Here is a 25,844-nt window from a genome sequence, read left to right on the forward strand (position 1 = left end):
ACGTGAAGATGCGATCGTTAGATCAAGAGTTATTATGGGTTGTCCGTTTATTTATTTTTTGTATACCTGTGCACAATGAATAAATTAAATTAATAAATATGTGGAGTTGGTATAGCCTTGCTGGAAAAAAAAATTATTTTTTTTCGCTAGGAAATATCATTGAGCATTTCAGAGATCTGGAGGTTTTTTTTTGCCTTATTTATAAGGAAACATAAATTCTAAAACAATGAAAAGTTCTGTAACTTTTGGCACCATTAAAAATCACAAATTAATTATTTTAATTGAATTGGCATATTTGTTAGTAGCTTATTAAATATTTTACTCAAATGACAATAAATCAATACACAACGTTTATCATTATTTTTACCTCGTTTATCAGTTTTTTTCTGTGTCCCTTAATCACCAGTCTTGATATATATCTTTTCAAAACCTTATCAATAAGTAAGTTAAAATATACACGTTGGGAGTAGCAAATTCATAAGACAAAAATAAATAGAAAATGCTATTGAATCACAAGCGAGGAAAGCGGGATTAAAATCTGTCTGATTACCGGTGGAAACTTGAAGGTGTTTTAAACGATCTTCTTTAAACTCCTTTGTTTCTTCTGAGTTTCTTTGTTTCTTCAAACTGATTTTCATAATTTTAATCTCGTTTACTTTACGAGTGAATCGTCAAATTTCGTAAGTGTATTTTTTTCCCCATTGTTTAAATATTATTTTTTATGCTGTTCTTTCTTCATTTTCTGCAAAGATTCTAAATTTATTTATAAAGTGTAACGATTGCGGAAAAACTTTCTNCGTCAAATTTCGTAAGTGTATTTTTTTCCCATTGTTTATATATTATTTTTTATACTGTTCTTTCTTCATTTTCTGCAAAGAGTTTTTTTCCATTGTTTAAATATTATTTTTTATGCTGTTCTTTCTTCATTTTCTGCAAAGATTCTAAATTTATTTATAAAGTGTAACGATTGCGGAAAAACTTTCTCTTCGCCTAGTCGTTATTTGTTTAAAAACATTTTTCTTTCAGGAAATGGTAAAATATGGCTCTGATTATCGACAAAAGTTATTTAATATACAAGTTTACGTAGTACGAAGAAGAAATATATATATACAAAATAATCTCAAGAAATATGCAGAGATAAGCCTAGCTGGAAAACCACTCTTAAGCCTTTGAGTAAAAAATGTTAGGCCAGAACTGAGGGAAAATAACAATTGTTTTTTTAAAAAAAAAGCTTATTAACAATGTCTCATATAAAGACCAGCAATATATGGAATAATGTATGTTTCCCATTGTCCATGGCAACAAATAGGAACAAAATAGTGTTTCACGTGATGTACTAATTACGTGAATCGATTAATGAAATCGGTCACTATTTTTATAAAGGATAGTGATTGTCACTGGAAAAAGTGCCTTTATTAATGATGACTTTCAGTCGATTCATTCGGCAATAAAAGCAACTGCCCACAAGAATGGAAATTAGCAACAATAACACTATTCCAAAGGTTGCAGCTGCAAAGCCATCTGTTCGAAAACACAACTTATCTTCATTCCCAGTTCCATCTAAATTGAGAAAAAATAAAAACACGTTTTATTAAATTAATATTACAGATTTGATTAGACATTTAATACAATTTAAACATTTCAATTAATATTATTGTGAATAATAATGAAACCATGTCATTGAGCATAAATTTAAATTTTCTAAGAAACATCATAAAAGTTTTTTTAAAAGCTCTAGAATTAAATTTGAGCTACATTTTGATTAATTCGCTGAGCTAACTTTATATTTTTTGTAATTTAAGTATGAATATTTTAGAAATTAAAATGCACCATTTCAATACTAATAAGCTATTTAATTGTTTACCTTAAATCAATAAATAGTATCGGGCGTAGCTAACTATTGATGTTATTTTTCGTTGAAAAGTTTTATAGAAATATTTAATTATTAACAAAATCCTACTCTAGTTGAAAAAGAATAACTTAATATGCGTAAAACCTTTTTTTTTTACAAGATATTAAATTATCTACAGTTATGTTTTTTTTTAAATTAATTAATGTTTTTGTTAAACAATTTATTTAACTTTTCTAACATGTCTAGAATTTCCTAAATTTTTCCGAGGAAATCATGACGAAAAAAGTACGTATTATTAGAAACGTCGACAGTAAAATTATTAATCAAAATATCATCTGTAACAGTGTAAAAAAATACTGATAGGCTGAATCAGGAAAATCGGTTTTCTCGTAATATATTAAAACCCCCATATATCTTCATATATTGAAATCAAACGATTTTTTTTTTTAATTTTCAAACTTCAAGTTATATTAAAAAGAAGAAAATGTTTCAGCTTTAAGTGTACAGTGCGCAAAAAAGAAAAAAAAACGGACCACTCTTAATAACTTTTGATTTAATGACCGAATTTGCACGTTCTATAGTTAATCTTAATAGCTCGAGGGGGGAGGGGGTGACCTCAAATATACTAATTAATAAGGGCAGAAATTTTTTATTAATATCAGACAATATTTTATTAATTATTAATATCAGAACATCATAAAAGTCATAACATCATCATAAAGAACATCATAAATAAACATCATAAAAGCCCGCAGGATGCTCATTATATTATTTTAAAAATTATTATAATAGATATTATCACGTTTTAATTATTCTTTTAGTGTTTTGCAATGGAAAAGTTTTTAGTTATGCTGGATATTTTTTTTCCTGTTGAAATTTGAAATCAAGCATTAAAGTCGGTCATTTTATTTTAGATAGGTGAATTTTAAATTGTTGCAAAGATAAACCGTCCCTTACCATTTTTTGCAAGATATTTTCGTGATGTGCTGAATTTTTTCCTGGGTTGGTTTTTAATGCTACAACTGCACAGATTGTCGCAACGACGTCATAAAAAAGCCATAAATGGTCACAGTCGCAGGTGAATTGTTATAATTGTCCCACGGAGATCATAATGTGACTTTAATGTAATTATGTTTTGTGATATCTCATGAAAGTCACCATGACTATTTATTGTGACTTATGTCACTTAGTAGTCACAAATATACTTTACTGGTACTAAAGTCTCCAAAAAACTTTTTTGCAACTTTGATCCCCTGAAAGTCACATGAGAACCATTTCACGACTTGTCTTTCTAAAGTTAGGGTATTTCTTAAGATCTGTTTCACTAAAGTTAGGCCAGTTACTTGAAAGTCTTGTAAGCAGTTTTATGCAATCTCTTAAAATTAAATATGTGACTGACAATAGTCATGAATAGTCACAACAATTACATTCGCATGTGATCTTTTTTAAATGGCTCCAAAAGCCTCTCAATATGATTATGAAGAAAAAAAAATTTCCGTNAAAAAAAAAAAAAAAAAAAAAAAAAAAAAAAAAAAAAAAAAAAACAGTGCCAGAATTTTTTTTTTTTAATGTTATTGTACTCTTTGCCTAAATTACCGAACAATATTTAACTAAATCTATTTTAATATTTCATTTTCATTTTGTTTTTAAAATAGATGAATATACTTACATTTTCTTTAATATTCATATTAAAAATTTCAAAATCTGTACAACTGTTATGGCCACAAACGTTGATAAGATTTATTTTATTAAAAAATATTATTGCAGAGGTAGAAAAAGTTTGTGAGCAAAGAAAAACATAAACTAAGCATTTTTGTAATCTTTTAAATTTGAATAAAATGCTTTATTCTATTTTGCGTAGATTTGGATTAATATTGATATTATTTGCACTCAAAGATTTATTTTCAGGAAAAAATGAAGACAAAAATTCAATGGAATATGTAGCGCTTTGCATTGAAGTATATCTTGTGCTCAGACACTTTTAGGTTTCTTAAATATTCGATAATTTAAAAATACAAATAATAATTAGTGTAAAATCTTAAATTTAATTTTGCAACTTATAAAAATGTAAATGGAGAGATTGTCAGTTGGTGAAAATCATTCAAAAGAATTAAGATCTGATTGATATTTGTTCGAAAAAAGCAAACGATTTTAAATCAAACGTGAACTACAGCTGCTGTAATTTTTTAATCGTCATCATGTTTTTTTTTCTTTTAATGAGTGGCTCAAATTAAGGAAGCTATATTGACCAGTGCTATGATGCTATAATTTAAAATTTAACGTATATTCGTCAGTAAAATATATATGTTACGAAATTAAAATTTGTTGATTTTTGTTTAATTCGTTGAAAACGATTTACTTCAACTTTATAAAAGCTTTTATTACTTACATTAAATGTTATTTGCAAGCTATGCTGTTGATTTTTGATGTTAAGTTTCTTAGTTTTAACGTATTATTTGGTGAAGAAAGACGGACAATTGGATATTCTATGCCAGATCTTTAAAAAGTCGTAGTCTCTTTTAACATTATTCGTTTAAATATATAAACGAAGAATTAATATGATAATTTTAGCAACGATGATGTCACCAAAAATTGAATATTTCAAAAATGTGATCTCTTTTGTGGAAAATGTTGTATTTAAACTCGGTGAAGTTTCGGTCCTTTTATGATTTGGTTAATAGTCAATATATTCCAAGCCTGCGATTTGAAGAAATTTTGAACTTTCGTGATGGTTATTTTAAAAACAAAAAGTGATTTCTCAACTTCGCAAGTTCCATTTTGTTCGATCACGCAACAAAAAGGGAAAGTCATAAAAAAGAGGTAAGCTCTACTTATTTTTGATGTCTTTGCGTATTAGCTCTTATATTAGAGAATACATTAAAAATTTGTGATTTAATGTTGTAATGTGATTTAATTAGAATAAGTTATAGTGTCTTAAGATTGATGATTAAGGAAAATTGATACATTTTGAATTCACTTTCGATTAAATCTATTATTATAGATTTAATCGAAAGATTTTATAGATTTAAATCTATTTAATTTCTTTCTTTAAAGGTTCTTTTGTTTTCTAATATTTTTAGGCGTTTGTTTTCGATTTGCTAAGTCAATGTTATTCCATTTTGATCGCTTTTTTTGTTTTTTGTTTTTTCTTTTTTTAATATAATGCACCCTAATCGACAATATTTTGTAATGGTTTTTATTTTCTAATTTAGATTGATTAATTTTGTGAAGTAAATAATTTTTGTCCAAATTTTTTTTTTAATATTTAATCTTTTTTTCACTGAATACAAACATTTTTGAAAAGTTAAAAAACTAAAATACTTCGTTTAAAACTAAAATGTTTCGTTTTCATTCAAAATCTTGTTTTTTTAAAAGCAAATGTATACTGGGTCATTCCAAAATTATTTTATGGTTCAGTTTACAATTCTCACAAAACACAATTATTTATTTAATGTTATTATAAATAAATAAATGTTTAGCATCATCGTTACTGATTTTTCAAAATGAACTACGCTAACTAGTTATTGAAATCTATATCGTATAGTCACAATTTTAAAATATTGTAAGTCTATTTTATTGTGTATTGTAAGCCCTATAAACCCAAATAACTGTTTGAAATTTACATATTTTTAAAAGCGGTGTTTAGAAAGTAAAATATGGTAGCGCTCGCTTTATTAATGCTAATTTCTTGTTAAAATTAATTAATATTTTTTCATTTTTTATTTCTATTCAGAATCATAATGTGCTTAGTGATGCTTTCGTAAGCTACGTAGTATATTTCAGAAATAAATATGTGTAGCAACAATTAAAATAATTGAAAATAAAAAATTAAAAAATTGAAAAAAATGAAATTCTAGAGTTTAAACTCAATGTAAAAATTCTTAAATGAGTTCAAATTGGAATGCTTTAAAAATAAAATAAATGCGCAGAATGCTTTAAAAATAAAAATTTTAAAATTTGTTATGCAATTAATATTCAGTATCCGCCCCGGTAACACCCTAGATTGCAACAAAAATGTGACAGTTACGAGAACTCGATTGTAAAGTCACATGTGACTTCGATGACGTCGATGCATGTGTCTAAAAAGGTTACTATGTCCGCCTTTGGTGACATCTCACATTTCGATGTCCCTCCGACGTCAACATGAGACCATAATGGGGGGGGGGGTCATTTAATTGTTACATTCATTATCGTGTGACGTGATGAATTCTCAATTCTATAGGGTCACGGTGGGGCAAAACTGTAGCTTATTCACGTCTCAACTAGGTCACTGTGTGACGAAGATATGACATATTCACGTCTCAATAGAGTCACAGCGTGACAAAATTGTGACATTTACGTCTCAGTAGGGTTTCCGTGTGACTAAGTTGCAACATGAATATGTCACATCTTAGTCGCACGGTAAGGTCACTGCGACAACTATATGTCTCATTGTGGTCTCGTATTGACGTCTGCGTGACGTTAAAATGCGACGTTCCCAAAGGCAGACATATAGTTACCTTTTTTTATAGTTCATTTCAAAGACCCACATGTCGCAGAGGTCACATGTGACTTCACAAATGAGTCTCAGTGACTGTCGCATTTTTGTTGCAAATCCAGTAATGATGCTCTCTGGGTGATACCGTTAACAACAATTGAATACTTATTTTTCGAATTTCTTTGAAATAAGATAAGTACAACAGTTATTTTAAATGCCAAAATGTATTGAAAAAACTGTATTAAGAAAGTGTATTAAAAATAATATTTTATATATAAACACATAGTTGATTAATGCAATATGGTACGATTAATCTGATAGTTTAAATTAGACGTAAACCTTATTTCTAACATTTTCAAAATATTTTTCTTATTATCAAGAATAAATATAAAAATATCTGTAAATGAAAATATAAATGTTGACTCAAGTTAATTCTGTTTTATCTAACTCTTATATTCTTATTAAAAATAATATTTCTTCACGCTTTTTTTTACCACAAAACTAACTCGTTTATACAAACACTAGTTTCTAACCATAGGCATCGCAGGTACCTCGTTTTTGAGGGGGAAAGAAATTAAAGTACACATTCTCAATAGTTCTCTAAGTTTCGCACAACAGAAAAAAAATTCTTAAATCTGCTGAGTATGTGTGGAAAGATTAATTATATTTATCTCTTTCATGTTTTTAATACTTAGACGAATTTAAATAGACAATGATTCTTGAAAATTTTCTTTGTTTGTCTGAAATATTGCGGGAAACTTTTTGAGAATTCTAATTATTAAGGGTGTCATGACCCACCGCCTCCCGTCCCGCCAAGGACGCCTTTTTTTCTAGCCTTATAACTATGAAAGTATTATTAAAAATAAAAAAACTTTTCCTGGTTTTGAATATTTGGAGCTCGTCCCAAGACTATCTGATATTGCCGTTCGAAAACAAACAAAAAAGTTTATTTGGTTTTAACTTTAAGAGAAGAGTAGAGATATTCCATCATTCTCTTTTTATTATAAACAAACGGTTTTATGTTGAATTGAAATATTTTGAAAATAAATTTTTCATTTTAATACAAGATATTTTCCAACACTGCAACGACTGTATTTTTTAGTGTATACTTTTTCATCAAAATATATCAATTTCATGTGATATACATATTTTAATATTGAGAATTTGATAAATGCCTTTTAAACATAATGATCAAACCAGAATCAGTTAGTACTGTTCCATAAGTTTCTAAAAAGTCGCAAATTATATTTAATTATTCTTTAAGACTTTAACTTATTTTATTGTAGTTTGTTTTACTGATAGAATTATTTAAAATATTGATAAAAGAGTTATTATTAAGTAACGAAATGACGTCACTTGAAAACTATGAGCTGGATCGCTTGAAAAGACGACTGTCAAACGATTGTTTACTTTATATTCGAGAAATTAAGAGCGAACTCCAAAAGCGGAAACTCACCCACTCTTGCTTGAGTTACGAAGGGGGTTCAAAACATTATAAAAGAGGTTTTGCTTCTCAAATTTTCTAACAAAGAACAACTTGTATTAAACTCTAATATCCCTTAATTTTTTTAAAAAAAATTCGTTATCGTAACAGTATTTCAAAATTATCATATTAGCTTTTTTAAGAAGAAATTTTTTTTTAATAAATCACATTTTACTTATGATTAATAGTACTTTTAGTAATAAAATAATGCAATAAAGGTTATCTTTCTCGTCAACGATTAGGAGATATATTTTTATGATCGACATGTTTATGATTTAGATCTTTATGATTTTGATATAATTAAGTCATAAAACTCCTATAGGGCTTCTAGTGTTGCAATGTACGGGTGCCGACATCACTTACATACGATACCTATAACTCTAACTTAGCTCTAATAAATATAGATTTTCTTAGTTTCTATGTTTTCTAGAAGAAAAAAAACGGGAAAAAAAATAATGGAACCCTTTTTTTATTAGAATATAAATCTTGATACTTTAACAGGTTGCTACTTAATCTACCATCCAATTACCAGACGTGATTAATAAAAGTAACCCGAAAAAAATATATTAGCCAAGCTCTTTTGGATTTCGTGTTTTATTACTAGAAAATTAAAAGGCATGTATTGCTATTTATTTTCTTTTATTCAATAACATTGATATTCGTGTTACTGAAGAAGTATTTTACGAGTTAATGGGTCATTAACTTCTCTGCTTTCCTAAAGTGCCCTTTTGTTTGTGTAGAAAAACACCTTAAAATCTTCACAATTTGACGAGTAGAAAAGAAGAAAAATTAAGTTAAGACACTTACTTTTGGATTGAAGAAGAAAAGGTGAGTTGACGTCTTGCTGCTGCACTTCTAATGCTTGGAAAAGACTGATACTTTCAGAAATTATTCCATTCTTATCAGATGTATCTTCAGCAGATCTTTTAACTAGATTACGTTTCCAATAACATTTTTGAGGCTAAATTTGATAATATATAGATTAATAAGTGTGGAATAAAACCAAAAAGAATAATAAAAAATATAAACATTGTAGGTAATTGAAAAAGTATAAATATTGTTGTATACAGTCAGTCGTGAAGAGTACACTTTCATCGTGTTAATAAGTTTAGCAGCGATGAGTGTATGATTAGTAGAACCATTGGAAATTTTCAAAATTCATTTTCGAAATGATATTTCAAAAGGACGTGAAGAAAAAATACTAGAGAGGAATGGTGGTTTAATACTTCTCATTTGCAAAGTTTTCTAAAAAATTTAATTATTATTATTTTTACATATTTCTACATTATATTATGTCGTACGAAAAAAATAAAAGTGGAACATTTGCATTCGAACTGTTGGATTTTCATGTACTAAGAGTAACACAAAAACGTATTTTCCGTGAATAAATTACACATTTGGATACTTGACTCACAAAAGTTCCGCTATCTAAAAAAATTCGACCAATAGTAAGATAAATCCTTGTGCTGCGTAATAAAATGTCTTTTTGAAGTCGAAATATCATGTATTTTAATAAATATTTTGAGATTTTAATAATATTTTATTACGATTACTTCATACTGTGTCAATCCTAACAAAGAAGTCTGGATATTATGGATCACATGACTTGAAAAAGATAAGAACCATATGTTGAATGTGAAAATAAGTGCGCACTCGTCTTTTGAAAACGAAGATGTAAAGAGATTTGAAGGAGCTTCGACTACTTGTATATTTTGTAAATAGTTAAATCTCTCTAGTCTTTTTCGTATTAAACTTTCAGTAATAAGATATGGAATTTTCATTCTACAGAGAGAGAATTAAAATTGATTTCAGTGAAATTTTGAAGGCTTAAAATTGAAAATAAACTCATTACTTAAATTATGGGAAAATTGGATCCACGACTCAGAATATAATGGAATCAACACAAGCCATTGCATATTTTATATATATATTAATGCTCCTCACACTATTGTATTGATATATTTTGCTTTGGATATATTGATACAATATTAGAAAGCACTCCATTTTGCGGATATAATCGTGTGAGCTGATGATGAGATTATATCTTTTCTTTTTTATGTTTTTCGGATTATTAATATATATATTGTTTAGAATAATAAATAATAAAAAATAATTTTAATAATTTTTCTTCTCTTGTCATTATTTTTTATTATTTTCCATATTTCTTCATTTTTTTAAACTTATGTATATATANGTTAGGTTATCTAGGCCAGTGTTCCCCAACCTTTTTATTACCGCGGACCTGTCACATTTAATAATTTTACCGTGGCCGGCTGGGAGGGGGTTGCTGATATATATATATGTATATATATAGATAGATAGATAGATAGATAGATAGATATATTAGAAGGAGATAATCGATAACCCCCTCGGACAAACATTAAAAATATGCCGTTGTTTGCTGCTATTAAAAGTTATATTCGATAATATTTGATCCTCAGTTATATTTGATCTACCTACTCATTTCATTTCATCATTCTATGCACCGAAACAAAATTACATAGTGTTCGATTCCTCATCATAATAGATTCATACAATTCTTGTTCTGTTCTGCACTCTACATCTAAGCATTTTGAACCCAATTCATAAACTGCTATTTCTGAATGCATCCACACGTTTTCCTATAGTTATTCTGCATAGACTAAACTTGTACATAAGCCATTCACTATTATAAATATGGGGAAAAAACTTTTCTTGACACATATATTTAAATTTTTTATTTTATTGAATAGTTTGTTATTAACAATTTTCTGGTGATTTTGTAAAAGACTGAATTTATTTAAAAAAAAACGACTATCTGCGAAAACTGGTATATCCTAAAAATCCTTCGCATAAATAATTTTTAAAAAGAATTATTAAAATTTAAAAATTCCAGTATTAACTGATTCTGCCCTACACCATTCAAGGAGCTGTTCATCAAAAAACAAAGCTGTTCATCATGTTTTATAGAGTTTTGAAAAAACAAATTTTTACAGTTCACTAGTAGCATGATATTTTTCTTCGTCTATAGAGTGGATTTGTAATCAAATGTATTACATTTTCTTTGATAAATTTTCTTTCCACCCGTTACTCGAAATATTCGTTTACTCAAAATATTAGTAACGTTTATTTATTGCGTTGAGCAAAGAGGGGGGATGGAATTTTGCTTTTTTATTCTCTACTTATTTTTACGATGTTACATTTGATTGAGCAGAATAATTTTCGGAATCGTGGGTGGTATCGTATCGTAGTTGAAGACATTGAAACATCAACCACGAGAACGTGATTTTAAATGAGTTGTTTTTGTTCACTTTTCGTTTTTATCTTTAGTTTAACCACTGGGTGTGTATAACTCAGCGTTATGACTACTTTTTCTGATTGGATGTCTCAACGTATGTTGATCGTCTCGATAATGAGATAACTATAGAGTCGGAAGACTTAAACCATCGCATCCTTATATACAATATATACATATACCTGTTATATTCAACAAAAATAAAAGATATAACAAATAATCGGCTGTAAGATAAGTGATGCTTCAAAGTATATTTTTTTATTATTTTCCTCTATTTATCTAAAAGTATGGATAAAAATCAAAAAGAAATCTTCACTTCCTTGTAGAACTTGAAATAATAAAAAAAAAATTAATTTTTTTTTTTTTTAAAAAAAAGGAAAAGATTTGTTTAGAGCAGGGTTTCTTAAACTTTTTGTGGAACCCTATAAGCATTGCGTAAATCCGATTCCTTGCTTGAGTTAAACGGTCAGTTTCTTCAATTGTACTGTAATATACTATTGCATGAGGCGCGGTGGCTCAGGGGATGGAGCCTTTGCCTCCTAAAGAGGTGAGCTAAATTCGATTCCCAGCTGTGGCTGGCATTTCTGAAGTATAAGCTTTTCTAGATATAATCTTTTCTAAAGTGTGATTCTCAAATACTAAACGAATAATTTATGTCAAACTTTTTGTTTTAGCATTAGGCAGAAAATTGTATACCCCATTAATAAAAAATAGTTCAATCAGTATCGAATTTAATTATTTATAGCATTTTTCTCCCGTTTTTCAATTCTTTTTTTTTTTTTGATGCATAAAATATTTGAATTTTTTCTCAATATACGAATTCTTTAGTTAATCATTTTTTAATGAAATTTATTTTGTTTTTTAAATTCAAATTTTATTCATGAATAATTAAAATTAAATATATATATATATAGCTATANCATATATATATATAATTTTAATTTTTCATGAATAAAATTTGAATTTAAAAAACAAAATAAATTTCATTAAAAATGATATACTTATTTACTTTTATAATTACGCCATAAAGTTTAAATCAATTATAATGTAATGTATAATAAAAAAAAACTGTATCGCTTAGGCTGATATTCAAGAAATTTTGTTCTATTTTTTTCCCCATAAAATTTTTGAAATAACAATCTAAGAGCATTGTTTATGCAAATATTTTTCATGGAACTTGAACTGGGAAAAACTAAAATTGGGTTATTAAGAAAGACTCAATTTAAATAACTGCATAATTGCTTAACAGTCAAGATACTAACTAGTGCCCTACTTGGGCGGTAAAAAGACAGCATTTTGTTTTCGGAAAAAAAAAGAGTTCTGTATGTATGTAAGTGAAGAAATATATACTTTGCAACAATCGAACCAAAAAATGTATAATTATCATTTAAACTGCAAAAGGGTACAGGCAAACAAAAGTTAAAGAAAAGATAGACCTGCTGGAGAAAAAGTATATTGAACTGAAGAATTGTAATTATAACTGTTGTTTTTTTCTCCCCTTTATAAAGATATTAGTAATTTGAATTCCTGTATCTGCTAATTAGAGAGAATGATTCGTGATGTCGTTGTGCTGCATCAAAAATGTAAAAAAAATCTTGTCGCTACATGAGCACTCAAATTCAGTCTCCCCTGTAGTTATCATTAAGAAAAGGCCATTAAAGTGGATTTTTGTTAGGGGAAACGAACGCAAATAATTACCCCTCTTTTTGCTTTGCCGCGAAAAACAAGTTTGCGGGAGACATTAAATGAAGTACTTAGCATTTTTCTACTTAAATTGTTTTCTACGCTCCACCAAATATTGTGTCCAAAAAAACACATTTTTCATATTAATATTGTCTGTCCTTGAAAAAAATTGGCTAATATTGGTTTGGTCAATTTTTTTTTAATTGGTTGTTAGGTTCGCTTTTTTATTTAATTTACTACAACGGTGCTGTCCACTATCAAGGTTGTTTACTTTTTTAGAGCGAGTATCCATTTTAATTAATATTTATAGTTTGATTTTAAAAATAACTGCTCTTTTATTCAGTGGTTTGTTTAATTATTAGTGGGGTTTTCCGTTTTATCACGGTACATTGAGCCGTTTTTTGATAACGCCTATAATCTTTAATCAGTATGATATACTAGCGACCCTTCCAAAAAGAGCATGGTATTCTTTTTTGAAGATCAACATTTTCAGAAAAAATTTCCAAGAAATAATAATTTAAGCATTATTAACAGCAGTTATAAACTTGACTTTGAAATATCAAACTTTTAAGAAATAAATAAAATATTTTGAATTCCTTTACCAAGGAAAATAACAGAATGTTGCATTTTTTTTTTGTTTTTTCTGCTAATTAAGAAAGACACGTGATAAAAATATAAAATCTTACTTAAAATTTCCAATTGCTTTAGTATGATATATATTTTAGAAATTGTTAAAGAATCAAACAATATATCTATATCTATCTCTCTCTCTCTCTCTCTCTATATATATATATATATATAGCGAGAGAGAGAGAGAGTGTACTATATATACACTAGAGTGCGAGATAGCTTCAAAAAGGGAATTCAAAGCAATTGAACCATCAATTGCACTGAGTTACACGTGAAGATATGAGCAAAAAACGTGACTTAACTGAGTTTGAATGCAAAATGATTGTAGGCGCTCGAAACGTCGGAACCCTTGTCAGCAAAACGGCTGCTCTTGTGAAGTTTTTTGAGAGCAGCATTTGTTAATGTATGCAGAGAGTGGACTACCAAGCAGAAAAACGTTTCTCAGCGTCAAACTTGCAGCCGTCACAAGCTACTGACTGCTCGAGCTGAAAGGTGTCTTGCCTGAGTTGTCCCGTTCAATAGAAGAGCAANATATATAGTATATATATATATATATATATATATATTATTTCACTCAATCAGTCATTGATATTTAGTATTAACTTAATATTTTAACAGAAATTAAAATATATACAATACATTTTTGTAATATATTTAACACTATAATATTTTATTTAAATTCACTGTTCATTAAAATTATTCAAGCTCTCTATTATTTCATATTTGCTGATATGAATTAAAAGCCAAGCTTTCAGATAGATTACTTTCCTAATTTTATATTGTTCACATTTTTTTCGGCATTTTAAAGTTTTTTGCTTGAAGCAATTGTAGAAACTTAATATGGATTTACATAAAATTCAAATTTAACTAAATTTTCTCAAGTATAATGTTTACATAAACAAATTTGAATAAGTTATTCTATTTTCACGTTTTAATTTTGTATTATAATTATGTATGTTTTTATTAATTTATCATTTATTTAAAATTATAAAATGAATTGTGTTTAAATTAGTCAAATGTGCGGAAATAATTGCTGTAGAGTTTATTAAAATATCTCTCTCGCGATCACAGTCGCACAGTTAGTATAGGAAATACACAGTTATGTATTTCCTAGAAATACATTCACAGTAATTATAGTGATTTTATAGTAATTTGTACCTACGGAAGTTTGCTTTACGTGCCCAAACTTTATTAAATGAAAAGTTGGGAATCGAAACTAGCTGTCCATAAAAGTATTTTTTTAAAAAATAGATTAGGCAGAAAAATATTGATCTTTAAAATTCAATTATATAAAAAATTTATTTCGTAATTTTAGATAAAACTTATAACTAAATAAAGATTATCAAATTATTATAAATAGCATATTGTTCAAGTTATATTTATATTTTATGGTTTAAGTAATGTCTTTAATTTATTTATAATTATAAAATTAATAAATTAATTAAATTTAAAGTTTGCGAAAGTTAGGGATTTACGGAAAAATTCATTAAAGAAACAAAAAAAAAATTTTTATCATTTATTTATTTATTTAATTAATAAATTTATTTTATTTTTCATTTATTTTTTATTTTTTTATTTATTTATTTATTTTTTTTGAATTTTTTTTTGCTCTCTCATATTCATACAGTTAAGAAATATAATTACTAACGTAACTTTTTATTATAAGGTGATTTGTATGGCAGGGAAGTTAGATAGACGTGTGGACTTAATAAAATGCGTAGCCGGTAATCAAAACTCTTCGTCCATAAAAATATTTATTAAAAAAAAAACAGAGCTGACCGAAACTTTCATTACTGTTAGCACCTTCTACATTCTAACATAATTCCCTAATCAATTTTTATACAACTTCGAAACTGTTGAAAAATCTCGTGTTAAGTATATAGTTGAGAACGTAAAGAAGTTTCAGAAAACCATTTCTAGCATAAGAATTAGTAATTAAAACTTTATTATTTATAAAATGAATCACAGTTTTTTTCAATAAAGTTTAAAACCAGATGATTGTTTTGGGGATTAAAACAATTGCGGATTTAAGGGCATACTAAAATCATATGTTCGATGTCTGCCTAAATTATCGGTAATATAACTAATGTAATTTTGCTCGCGAAAAAAATTAAGAATATAAAAATGTCTTTAAAAATAAAATCTCAGTACTTACAGGACAGGCTCCATGACACATATGCACATCGCATTCTAAATATAATGCTCTACTGCCAGTAAATCTAAAGGTTTTTAGAAGAGCATACAATGTAACTTGATTTGCAGCATTCGTAACACCTTTGAAAGGCTCAATTAATTTTTCGTGTGCTACACATCTGGAAGTAAAAAAAAAATTCATATAATTTAATACATATTAAAATTTTTTAAAACGTATGTTGCTATCTAAGTTCCTTATAGCATGTATAAGGGAGTCGTAGAGAATCAAGGAACAGAGTGCTTGCTTTTCCATAAGATGAACCAGGCTCGAATTACAGCAAATTCTGGATGATACGAATTCTGCTCCCAACTCGCAACAACCGCAATTTTGACGTACAATATCTTCAGAGGGAAACGAATCATTGATTAGAATTTCCCTGCTGTTAAGCTAACCGTTGGAGGTTTGCGTGGTTTTCCTCTCCATCTTCCACATGCGAATTAGTTCCACCGAAAAATCCTAGTTTGTATAAATGCTTGATCCAGGTGTTCCGTTGCATTCTCGGTTGGTTTTAAAATTATAAGGATATGGAGTTAAACATAGGTAGTTATAAACCCAAATATAGGACTGCTGTTCAACATTGATTATGAAATATAAACACAACACGTATAAGAGCATGCGTTTTTTTTATATGAAAATTTAAAATCATCGATTTGAAATTGCAATTTGCTTTCGTAATATTTTTATAGTGTAATTTTTGGCTAATTTTTTTCTTTCATTTTCAATTTCATTTTCAAAAACTAACGTAAATGAAATTAAAGTAATAAGAATTGTTTATCATCTGACTTGATTTTAGCACTAATAAAGCTTTAAGGCGGAACACTATAATGGATGTTTCCAAAAATCGAATTCTATATTAGAATTTTTTTTAAATTGTAATTTTTGGAAGTATTACAAACTTCCAAAAAGAGTTGAGAAACCTACAGTACTTACTAATCTTCAAAATTTAATAGCATTTATCTGAAAACCATGCTTTTCCAACATCGTTCTTCTTTTAGCATGGACAAAATTGTTCTTTAGTCCTTTATTTTTTTTCAATCAAAAAAAAAAAAAAAAACAAATAATATATATATATTAAAAAAATGCGAATTGTAAACTTACCCATTTTCATCAATGAGTTGCAATCGTTTCCCAGCTCCATTGTGAGCATGGCAATCGCTAACCAAAATATCAAAACCCCCTGAAAAATGAATGATTAAGTCAGTACAGAAATTGAAACAAACATCATTTCATCTAGAATTTAGTAGTTTGGAAATTTAAAATGATTTTTTGCTACAGAATGTGTAGTTTTTTAAGAAAAGGATAAAAATTTTTAATATTTATTTATTAATATTTAGAAAAAGTGAAGGATTTATGCCCATCATTGAGTACTAGTAACACAGAACTTTATATTTAGATCTGAAACCATTGATAAAAGCTATAGAAACTTAAATAAAAGCTATTAAGAGAAAAAAAAATCTTCTCATCTTATCTGTTAATTTATTAACACTCTCAAAAATTAAACAAAATATATATTTTGTTCAATTTTTGACAACGTTAATAAATTAACAGATAACTAGTGAAAATTTATGAAGCCTACTAACCAGAGTAACCGAACGCAATTTTGTGACTGCAAATTTTTACACATGGAAAACTAGAAAAAAAAATTAGGCTACAAATGGTTAAGGAAAATTATGGGGAAATCGAATTGCTCAATTAATCATAACTAAACGCAGCTATATAAATGAGAGAAAAAAAATCCGAGTATTAATGCCTATCCATGTTTTAATGATGATATTAAAGCGTTGCATTCTTTTTTATTTATTTTTCCACATTATTTCATTTATTATTTTTTGCTTTATTTTCGAAGAAAGTTCTAATTAACCAATTAACCGAAGGGAGCTTTTTTTAAATTCTGGTTCCTCCTTAAATTTTTTTCAGAAAATTAGCCTACCAAACTAGAATTAATAAACTATTTTTTTTTTTGTTAAAAAAAATTGAATTTTTTTAGAATTATTAATTTTTTTCACAAAAGAAAACTTTATGATATATTATTAAGAAAGCTCTAATTTAGGAGAATAAAAATACTTATCCTTAATAGAGAAATTAAGATGACCAATTCTTTTGTTTCTCAGTGTTAATTATTAGCAGTAAATTATCACGACTCTTTCATTTATTTAAAAAACAGAACTGTGGGACTAATTAACATAACAGCATTCACGATAACACGACACATGATTTATTAAATGTAGAGTAAATTTATGAGGTTACAAATTATACACGAAAAGAAATTGAACGGTATTTTTGGTTGAACAAAAGGATTGCTTTGTTGAATGATAAAAGGACCAGCATCAGTCTTTAAAAAAAGTTACAAAACTGGTTATTTTTTCATTGTCACGGCCAACACGATCAGATACTCTTCATCTAGACTTCATCCGTCGGTTTTAAAGATAGTTTTCTAACTTTAACCGTCAAAAAAGGTCGTGAACTGATGTGTGAAAAGCAGCTGCCGCTTGAACAGAGAAAAAACATTCCCAATACTTTCTCCTTAGCGGTTGATTTGGTTGATGGCTCTGTCATCTATTCAAGATAAGGTTTTTCACCTTTTATTGTTTCGAAACCGAAAGTTACATTAAATACTGATTTGGATAACAGATTTTTTTTTGTTCCTAATCATTAAGAGATAGTTCATTTAAAAGGAATTTCTAAAATAAAATAAAAAAAGAAGCGAGGGTAATTATTTAAGAATAATAAAAATTTAATGAAAAAGACAAACCACCGTAGAGATTTTTTTATAATCACTTTTATGTAACTTGCTTCACGATTCATTTAATCTCCGCAAACTGTACAATAAACTGAAGTGAAAAAAAAAAAGAAACACTACTTGATTTATAGGAAACTTTAAAAAAAGTCCTTTCTTCTTTTTTTTTATATGAAGAGAAAGGATTACAAACAAAGAATGGATTACAGTGTTTGGGATACGCCTTAGCAATTTTTGAATAAACATTTTCATCAATATAGGTAGAATAGAGCTATTGTTAAAATCTTTGAGGCTGTCGAAGCTATTATGCTCCATTTAAAATACAACTTAAAATGTTCAGTTTCTTTTTAAAAAGAATATGTAAGAAAAGATTGTGTTTTATTTTATGTCTTGACTTTGAACTTGAATTAGAGGCTTTGTTTTTTGGAAAGTAAGAAGAAACAACTTTAAAGCGTATTTTTTATTAGAAATACTTTGTTTAGTGATGCATATATAAAGAGAAATAACTTTGCTGTCAGTAAACAAATAAACTGTTTGTAAACATGCTTACTGTGTGATTCCCGGTGAGTGACCGTTAAAACTTTTTATGAGAGTTTTATAGTTATTTCATGAATAGATAGACGGATGTTCCTTACCATATGTTCAATAATTTTTTATATTTAAAAAAAAATTATTTTTATACATACAATAAGAGCTCTAAGTCACATTTAGATAACATTTCTTTAATTAGAAACTACATTGTTTCTTAAAATTGCTTTTGTCAAACAATTTTCAAATAATTAAAAAAGTTTAATCTTTAATCAGACTTAAATTTATGTATTGAATTCAAAACGGCATTTAAAGTTAATACAGTTTCATATATTAGAAAGCATTATTTTTCAAGCAATTTTTAATAAAATATATAATGAATATTTTCGAAGACTGTATTAAGTAATGTTGTGCAGCATTAAAAAAATTTAATTAAATTTATTGAATTGGCGGAATATTTATTTAGGAAATAAAGGAAACCAATAATCGTTGATATTCAAAATGTCTTTTAAGTTACTTTAGTTAATTTAGCTGGATTAACTAGTATTGTTTATAATTAGTTTTATCTCATAAATTGAGGAAAATCACCATCAGAGGCTAATTAATCTTTCGACTCTCAAATAAATAAATATTTTTTACTATTATAAAAATTTTCAAAGATTTATATGCATTTTAGATCATTTTTAGTGCATGACTTAAACCCACCCTCATTGTTAAAAATTTTAAATACACGCTGAAGAGATGTTACTAAAAATGAGCAATTTTTTTTTCTTAAAACAGATTTTAATGTGTTCTGGACGATTGTAATGTAAAATTCCATGATAAATGAATTTATATGATAAATAAAATTACGTGATAAATAAAATTCTATGATATAATAACTTAAATGTGCTAAACTTTTTTAAAATATTTTTTGGATATAGCAATCTAGCAACAATAAGGGTAAAAAATTTGCTTTTATCATCAAATTACCCTGCATGACCTTATTTCTCAATATTTTCCATTGTTTACAGACCACAAAATATAAATTCAGACATAAATGGTTTTGCACATAATTTAAAATTTATTTTTATTATAAATAACATATTCCAATACTTTGTAAAATTTTTATGAAATTCGAATTAAGAAAACCGTTGAAATACTGAAACTATAATCTATACAAATGATTAAATAAAATTTGATACTTAATTCTTATATTTGCTTAGCTGTTAAAAAATACCAAGTTTTTTTCCGAACATTCTCTGTAAATTTGACGGTATAAAACTGCTTAGTTAACAAAACGGTTTTTAACTGCTTTTCAACCTAATCATAAACGCATTAAAACCATCAGTTCAAATTCTAGCTTTTGTTATTTAATTTTGTTTACCGTACGATAACTTAATATTTTCTTGATTTATTTTAAGATTATTTTTTATTCTTTGCTCTTAATTTCCTGCAATTATTTAGTGTTTTTTTTTTTTTTTTTGCATCGCATAAATAAAACTGTGATTATTAGTTTTCTTTAGATATAACTTTTTGATAAGTTGCAAATAGCAACAAGGTGGGTCACTTAAGTTTTTAACGCTTTGATACTTAAATATTATTTGAATGTATAAGACTTTTGAGTATATAAGACTTTTAAAGTAAAAACAATCTCTGACTTTTCTTCTTATTAAAACGTTTGAGCTGCCGTGCCTCAGGGGGTAGAGCGCTCGCCTACCCCCAAAGAGGGGATCAAGATTCGAATCCCGGCGATGCCTAATCGATACGAATTCTACTCCCGGCTTGCACCTACCGCGGTATCTGTTACGAGTACAGATTTACTACATAATTTTTACAGAGTAAACTTGTTCCCACCAGGTAAAATTCTATTGTAACTTCAGATTTAATTTGTAATTTTTACAGAAAAAACTTATTTTGGTATTTTAAAAAACCATTTAGACTTCTAGTTTTCTTCCTAATTTTTACGAAACAGACTTGTTCTTGTATGATAAAAAAAAAAAAAAAAAAAAACCACTGAGGCTACAGATGTACTTCGTAAGCTTTACTGTTTTTCGCAACCAAACTGCCAGTTTAAATCCGTAACTTTTACGGGGTTTTTCTTAACAGAGTTTACATGCATTTGCACAATATTGATTTTCTAAAGAGTTATGCAATCAATTACTGAAGCAGTCTTTTGTAATCAATGAGTAAAAGAAACTAATGGGATCAAACAGAAAATTTCCCGTGAGTATATAAATAAAAAAGAATGCAAAAGTATATTTTAAAAAATGAATTAATGGTAGCTTTCAAGTCCAGAGGCACAAATATTTTATTTCACGACAGAATCTGAAAAACGGTGACGACAATGAACAAAGTGAAAGGACCTGTCAAGAATTTTAACAACACAATGCTTGTGCATTAATGATGTACTAAGCATTCAGGAAGTCAGGGATCAGTGTTGTTTCATCTATTGAATAAATTATGCAATTATATAGCAACATGAGATCTAATGTTATGTATGACATTGACCTATCAAAGCAATTTTCTCAGAGCTTATGATTCTTCACGGTGCCTAGCTTTTTTTTAACTCTTGTTCAACATCTTGCTAAATTCTTGAGAATCGCGTCTTAATAAAATGCCAGCTAATGCTAATTAGAAATAAAAAATATTGATGAAACTGTGATTTATTTTTGAGCCAGTCATCATTGAAAAAAATGTATTCTTCTTTTAAAATATTATCATGAAGCTTTTCCGATAATTTAAAGGTGCCTTGAAGATTTTTGGTTTAGAAGTGTAGATGCGACTTTGTCTTAGCGCAGTGATTCTCAACCTTTTTTTTTGTTGCGGCACACTTTTAACGATTTCGAAATTTGACGGCACACAATAAAAAAAATTAGATTAAAGGTTGTTTAATTACCTATTTTACACTGTGTTAAATAGTTTGCGATAATAATTTTGAATGTGAAATAAAATAATATGTACTACAAAAGCACATTTATTAAGGGATTAATGACAGTATTTATTAACAGTTATTTATTTTTTTGCTAGTTATTAACTGTTAGCTTTTTTTCTATAATTATTAACTGTTATTTTTTTGTGATTTCTTGTTAACTCGTTTTTTTGCTAATGATTAATTGTTAGCTTAATTTTTGTTAGTTATCCTCTGTTAATTTGTTTTTTATATATTTGTTTTTTTAGCTATCCTTTGTTAATTTGTTTATTAATTGCATAGCTTACTTTAATGATTAACTCTTACAACATTATTTAAAATTGTGTCATATACAATTTAAACACTTCCATCTTATTTTAAGATTGTCAGAGACAATACAATCGCCGACAAAAATGTTCACGCTGTTAAAGCGTGGAAAAATTATAGAAAGTATATATGCATGTATATATATACACTTTTCTTTAATTTAAACTTTACTCATAATTAAAAAAAAAAAGCATTATAAATTATATCATTTCTAATATTTGGCGGCACATTTTAAGAGTTCGGCGGCACACAAAAGTGCAGCGACACAGTGGTTGAGAATCAATGTCTTAGCGTCTGAGGGGCTTTTAGTTTCTGTTAGACCTCCTGTAAAATTATGAAAGTTTTTGAATGCAAATGAAAGTAGAAGGCTCAAGCATAAATGCAACCATTTTATTTTTTTTATTTTTTTTTTAAAACTTGATATTTTTCCCAGTTTCCCTTGATATTTTTCCCAGTTTCCCTTGATATTTTTCCAACTATATTCAAAAGAACGCATAATAATCCAGTAGGTTTTAATTATAACACAGTGAGTTTAATTTTGTAAAGGTATTAATATTTCTAATATTGTAAAGGTATTTTATCGAACCCCAAACCTAATAAAATGTTCAGATGTTTATTAAGTAATAATTCTCTGATACGATCCTCTCATTTTTTATGATTATTATTTCGTCATGAAATCACGTGCTTTTTGACAAACTGTGAACTCTCAAACACTTGACGAAATTGCTTTCTCACTCAGTGTCATCTCAGTGCATTCTTAGATATCTTCAATGTTTGTATTAAAGGTTAAATATGTCAAACCTATATGACAGGATGGTATGAGGGTTAGTGTTTCTGCTTCTAATCCGGCAAACAGGTTTCCCGGATTAGATTTCCGGTGATGACTGCGTACTCGTGCTCGTTTTATGATTTGTTGCATTTCCTAATAAATTGTGAAATTGATGTGCTGCAATAAGTCTAAAATGTTCGGTCAGAGCGTTTTAAAAAAAGAAAAAAAACTGTTTTGTCACAATCGTTGAAATGTTCTCAGACTATTCGTTGAGCTAGTCTAGTCATTGTTCTTATTCAATCGGGCATTAAATATTTTTTTCAGACCTTCATTATTTCGTTTTCTTAAGAGAATTTGCATAACTTCAAATAGTTATTTGCTTCAGAAAAGAAAAATAGTTATAAAGTGCATGGGTTAAACCATCTAACCATGTAATTTGAGACGTTGTCAAGATTTCTTTATTTCCTTAGAACAGTAATATGGTATTTGTGATGTAGAAGTGTTGAAGGTTGTGAGAACTCCTTTTTATAGCTTTGGAAAAAAAATTGGGAGATTACCATCAACGAATATTATTTGAAGGTTAAAGTACGTTCAGTTTCAAATGATGCATTTTTAAAAAGCCATGTTTTTAAAATAATCATTAATAATTCTTTTCCTTTTGGTATTCCAATTTTTGGCATTGTGAGATAATTTTCTTTTCTAATTGCCTAAATACCGTGAATTTGAGATTTGTTGACGTATAGCTGTAGTATAACCAACATTCCTCACCTTTGGTTAATGAAGTGTAAATGTAGAAAAAAACTTATTACCGAAATTTCGTTCAGCATTTCTTTATACTATTCTACATGAGGATTTAATTGCTCAATTCGATGTTGAAAGAGGTAAAATCGAGACTGCCGTGTACAGTACAGTGAATGACTATCATTAGTGTATTTTTGAAAAGTAAATGCAGATGATTAAATGCGTATTTAATATTTCCCCCCTCCATATACACCCTTTGTACGGTTGAGCTCAACTGCAAGGAATGAGGTCTCTTAAGATAGAAATTAAACACTCGATATCCGATTATTAGACCAAAAGATAATACGTATAAGCGATTGATTTCTTTTTTCACTTATGTTCACTGATACATTGTTAGAATTTTCCTTTTAGAATTACGGTAAAATAACCGGCAAGAGTCTCTCCATCCAATCAACCGTAAATTTTACCGCAAGGAACATTTTTTTTACGTTTAGGGTTTTGAAACCGTCGATAACTAGTATGGTTAAAAAAAACATGAATAGAAAACTATACGGTGTTTTAACCATTTACTAGTAGCATGATTTTAAAACCGTAAAAAAGGAATTTAACCGGACATTGGAGCTACGCTTTTTATTAGGTAATGAGCATTGGAGTTAGGTTATGTTTTAATTGCGTTTTATCAAATGAACCGTGGAATGTGTGTTTAATTAGTTTATTTGATTGTTTCACATATCGTAAGAGCTGAGAAGTACTAGACTTTTCATGTTAAGTGGGTTTATGGTGCTGCCATCTATGCGTGAATGCGAGTATCTTTTTCTATTTGTCCAAGGTGACAAACTAGAGGGTGCAGAATGCTTGAAACTCTTCATGTATTGAAAGGAATGGAGGAAATATTGTGATGCCGACGTTGGCACTCGAACCATCATTCTATCGGTCATGAGATTAACAGATAAGCCTTTTCGGCTATAATATGCTTTAACAAACTGCAAGGAACTAAGCGGGTTCATTAGGTGGGCCTAGTTGGTGCGATAAAGTTCCGGTTGTTTAACGGTATTAGATGAAAGTGGTTAATAAACGGTTTTTCTCACAGTTAACAATTTAAATTCCATTTTATTTATGGATATTTGACTGCTTTGTTTAAATATGGTAAAATACATTTAAATAAATTGTTATTTAACCATTTTTTCCGAGAAATTTCTAGCAGTGTACTAACTAAACTCGCCTTTAACTTGATTAAGATTAAACATGTGCTTGAATTCTATTGGCGAAACAATTCTTTTCTCTCTCCCATTAAGTTATATTAGACTCTTAAAATATTAGTAAAACATGATTGGAATTCTATAACTTTTAATGAGCATGTTTTGAATTCGCTTCACAACAATGACAGCAAAAAATAAAAAATTTTGCCAAGGCATACATTTGTAAATTTCATAATAAATATTATGTTACCTGCTTCACTTTTCATATGAATGACTAAGGTAATATGGTCTCCTACATTCACGGGTCCAGTTATCCTTTGACCAGTTGGTCCATATCCATAACGTATTTCCATATGACATTGTGGTGGAGGTAAAGTGAATACCACTGTATTCCCCGTTTTTTCTTGAAATGCACCACTTCTGTAAAGAGAAAAAAATGATCTGCTCACTTTAGAAATATTTTGCTCTTTAATTTAAAACATCATAATTTTGTTAACAGAATTTACTGAATTGTTTCGTCATATGAAACAATTTGAAAACATGATAATATTAAAGTCTAAATATCAAGAACACTATTACTTCAAAATCGCGTACGTGCAATCGGCAAAAAAAATAGTATGCTTAGAATAAAATTAGACTTAATGTATCGAGGATATAAATAAAATTTTGGCTACTTCAATTATTTTTATGTATCATCACCGTGATATTAAGTGGTAAAGCTGTACATTTCTATTACTAATAGAGCTTGAACAATTTTTTTTAAAGAAAATAGTATTTTTTTAATAGTTGAAATAGTTTTGAAATAGTTTTTGAAATAGTTTTTTTTTTTAAGAGAGCGAAAAAAAAATTTTTATCTGTAAAACATTATGTCAAAAAGGATGTGAAGTACTCTTATTATAATGAAAATGGTGTATAAAGTTTGTTCCATCACCCTTAATAAATATTTTAAGAATCTTCAGAACCACATTTCCGTAAAATTTCTTGTCACTTCTTACAAATTAAGGAAAATTGAAAGTGCTATGGAATTTTCACAAAATACTATTAGATGACAAAATCTTAA

At 27.9% G+C, this 25,844-nt stretch overlaps 1 protein-coding gene across 1 annotated transcript in view; it reads right to left on the reverse strand.

Annotated features, from left to right (window-relative positions):
- Window positions 1-865: 865 nt before the first annotated feature.
- The window catches only part of LOC107442360 (uncharacterized), a 65,557-nt gene continuing 40,578 nt past the window's right edge, over window positions 866-25,844 (reverse strand). The window contains exons 6-10 of the mRNA XM_016055910.3: window positions 25,035-25,204; window positions 16,692-16,770; window positions 15,555-15,711; window positions 8,620-8,773; window positions 866-1,560 (exon numbers count right to left, since the gene is read on the reverse strand). Coding sequence (XP_015911396.2) covers window positions 1,376-1,560; window positions 8,620-8,773; window positions 15,555-15,711; window positions 16,692-16,770; window positions 25,035-25,204 — 745 coding nt within the window. The 3' untranslated portion in view covers window positions 866-1,375. The remainder of the gene's footprint in view (window positions 1,561-8,619; window positions 8,774-15,554; window positions 15,712-16,691; window positions 16,771-25,034; window positions 25,205-25,844) is intronic.

Source organism: Parasteatoda tepidariorum, chromosome X1 (assembly GCF_043381705.1).
Source record: "Parasteatoda tepidariorum isolate YZ-2023 chromosome X1, CAS_Ptep_4.0, whole genome shotgun sequence".
In the NCBI taxonomy this organism is placed as follows: Eukaryota; Metazoa; Arthropoda; class Arachnida; order Araneae; family Theridiidae; genus Parasteatoda; species Parasteatoda tepidariorum.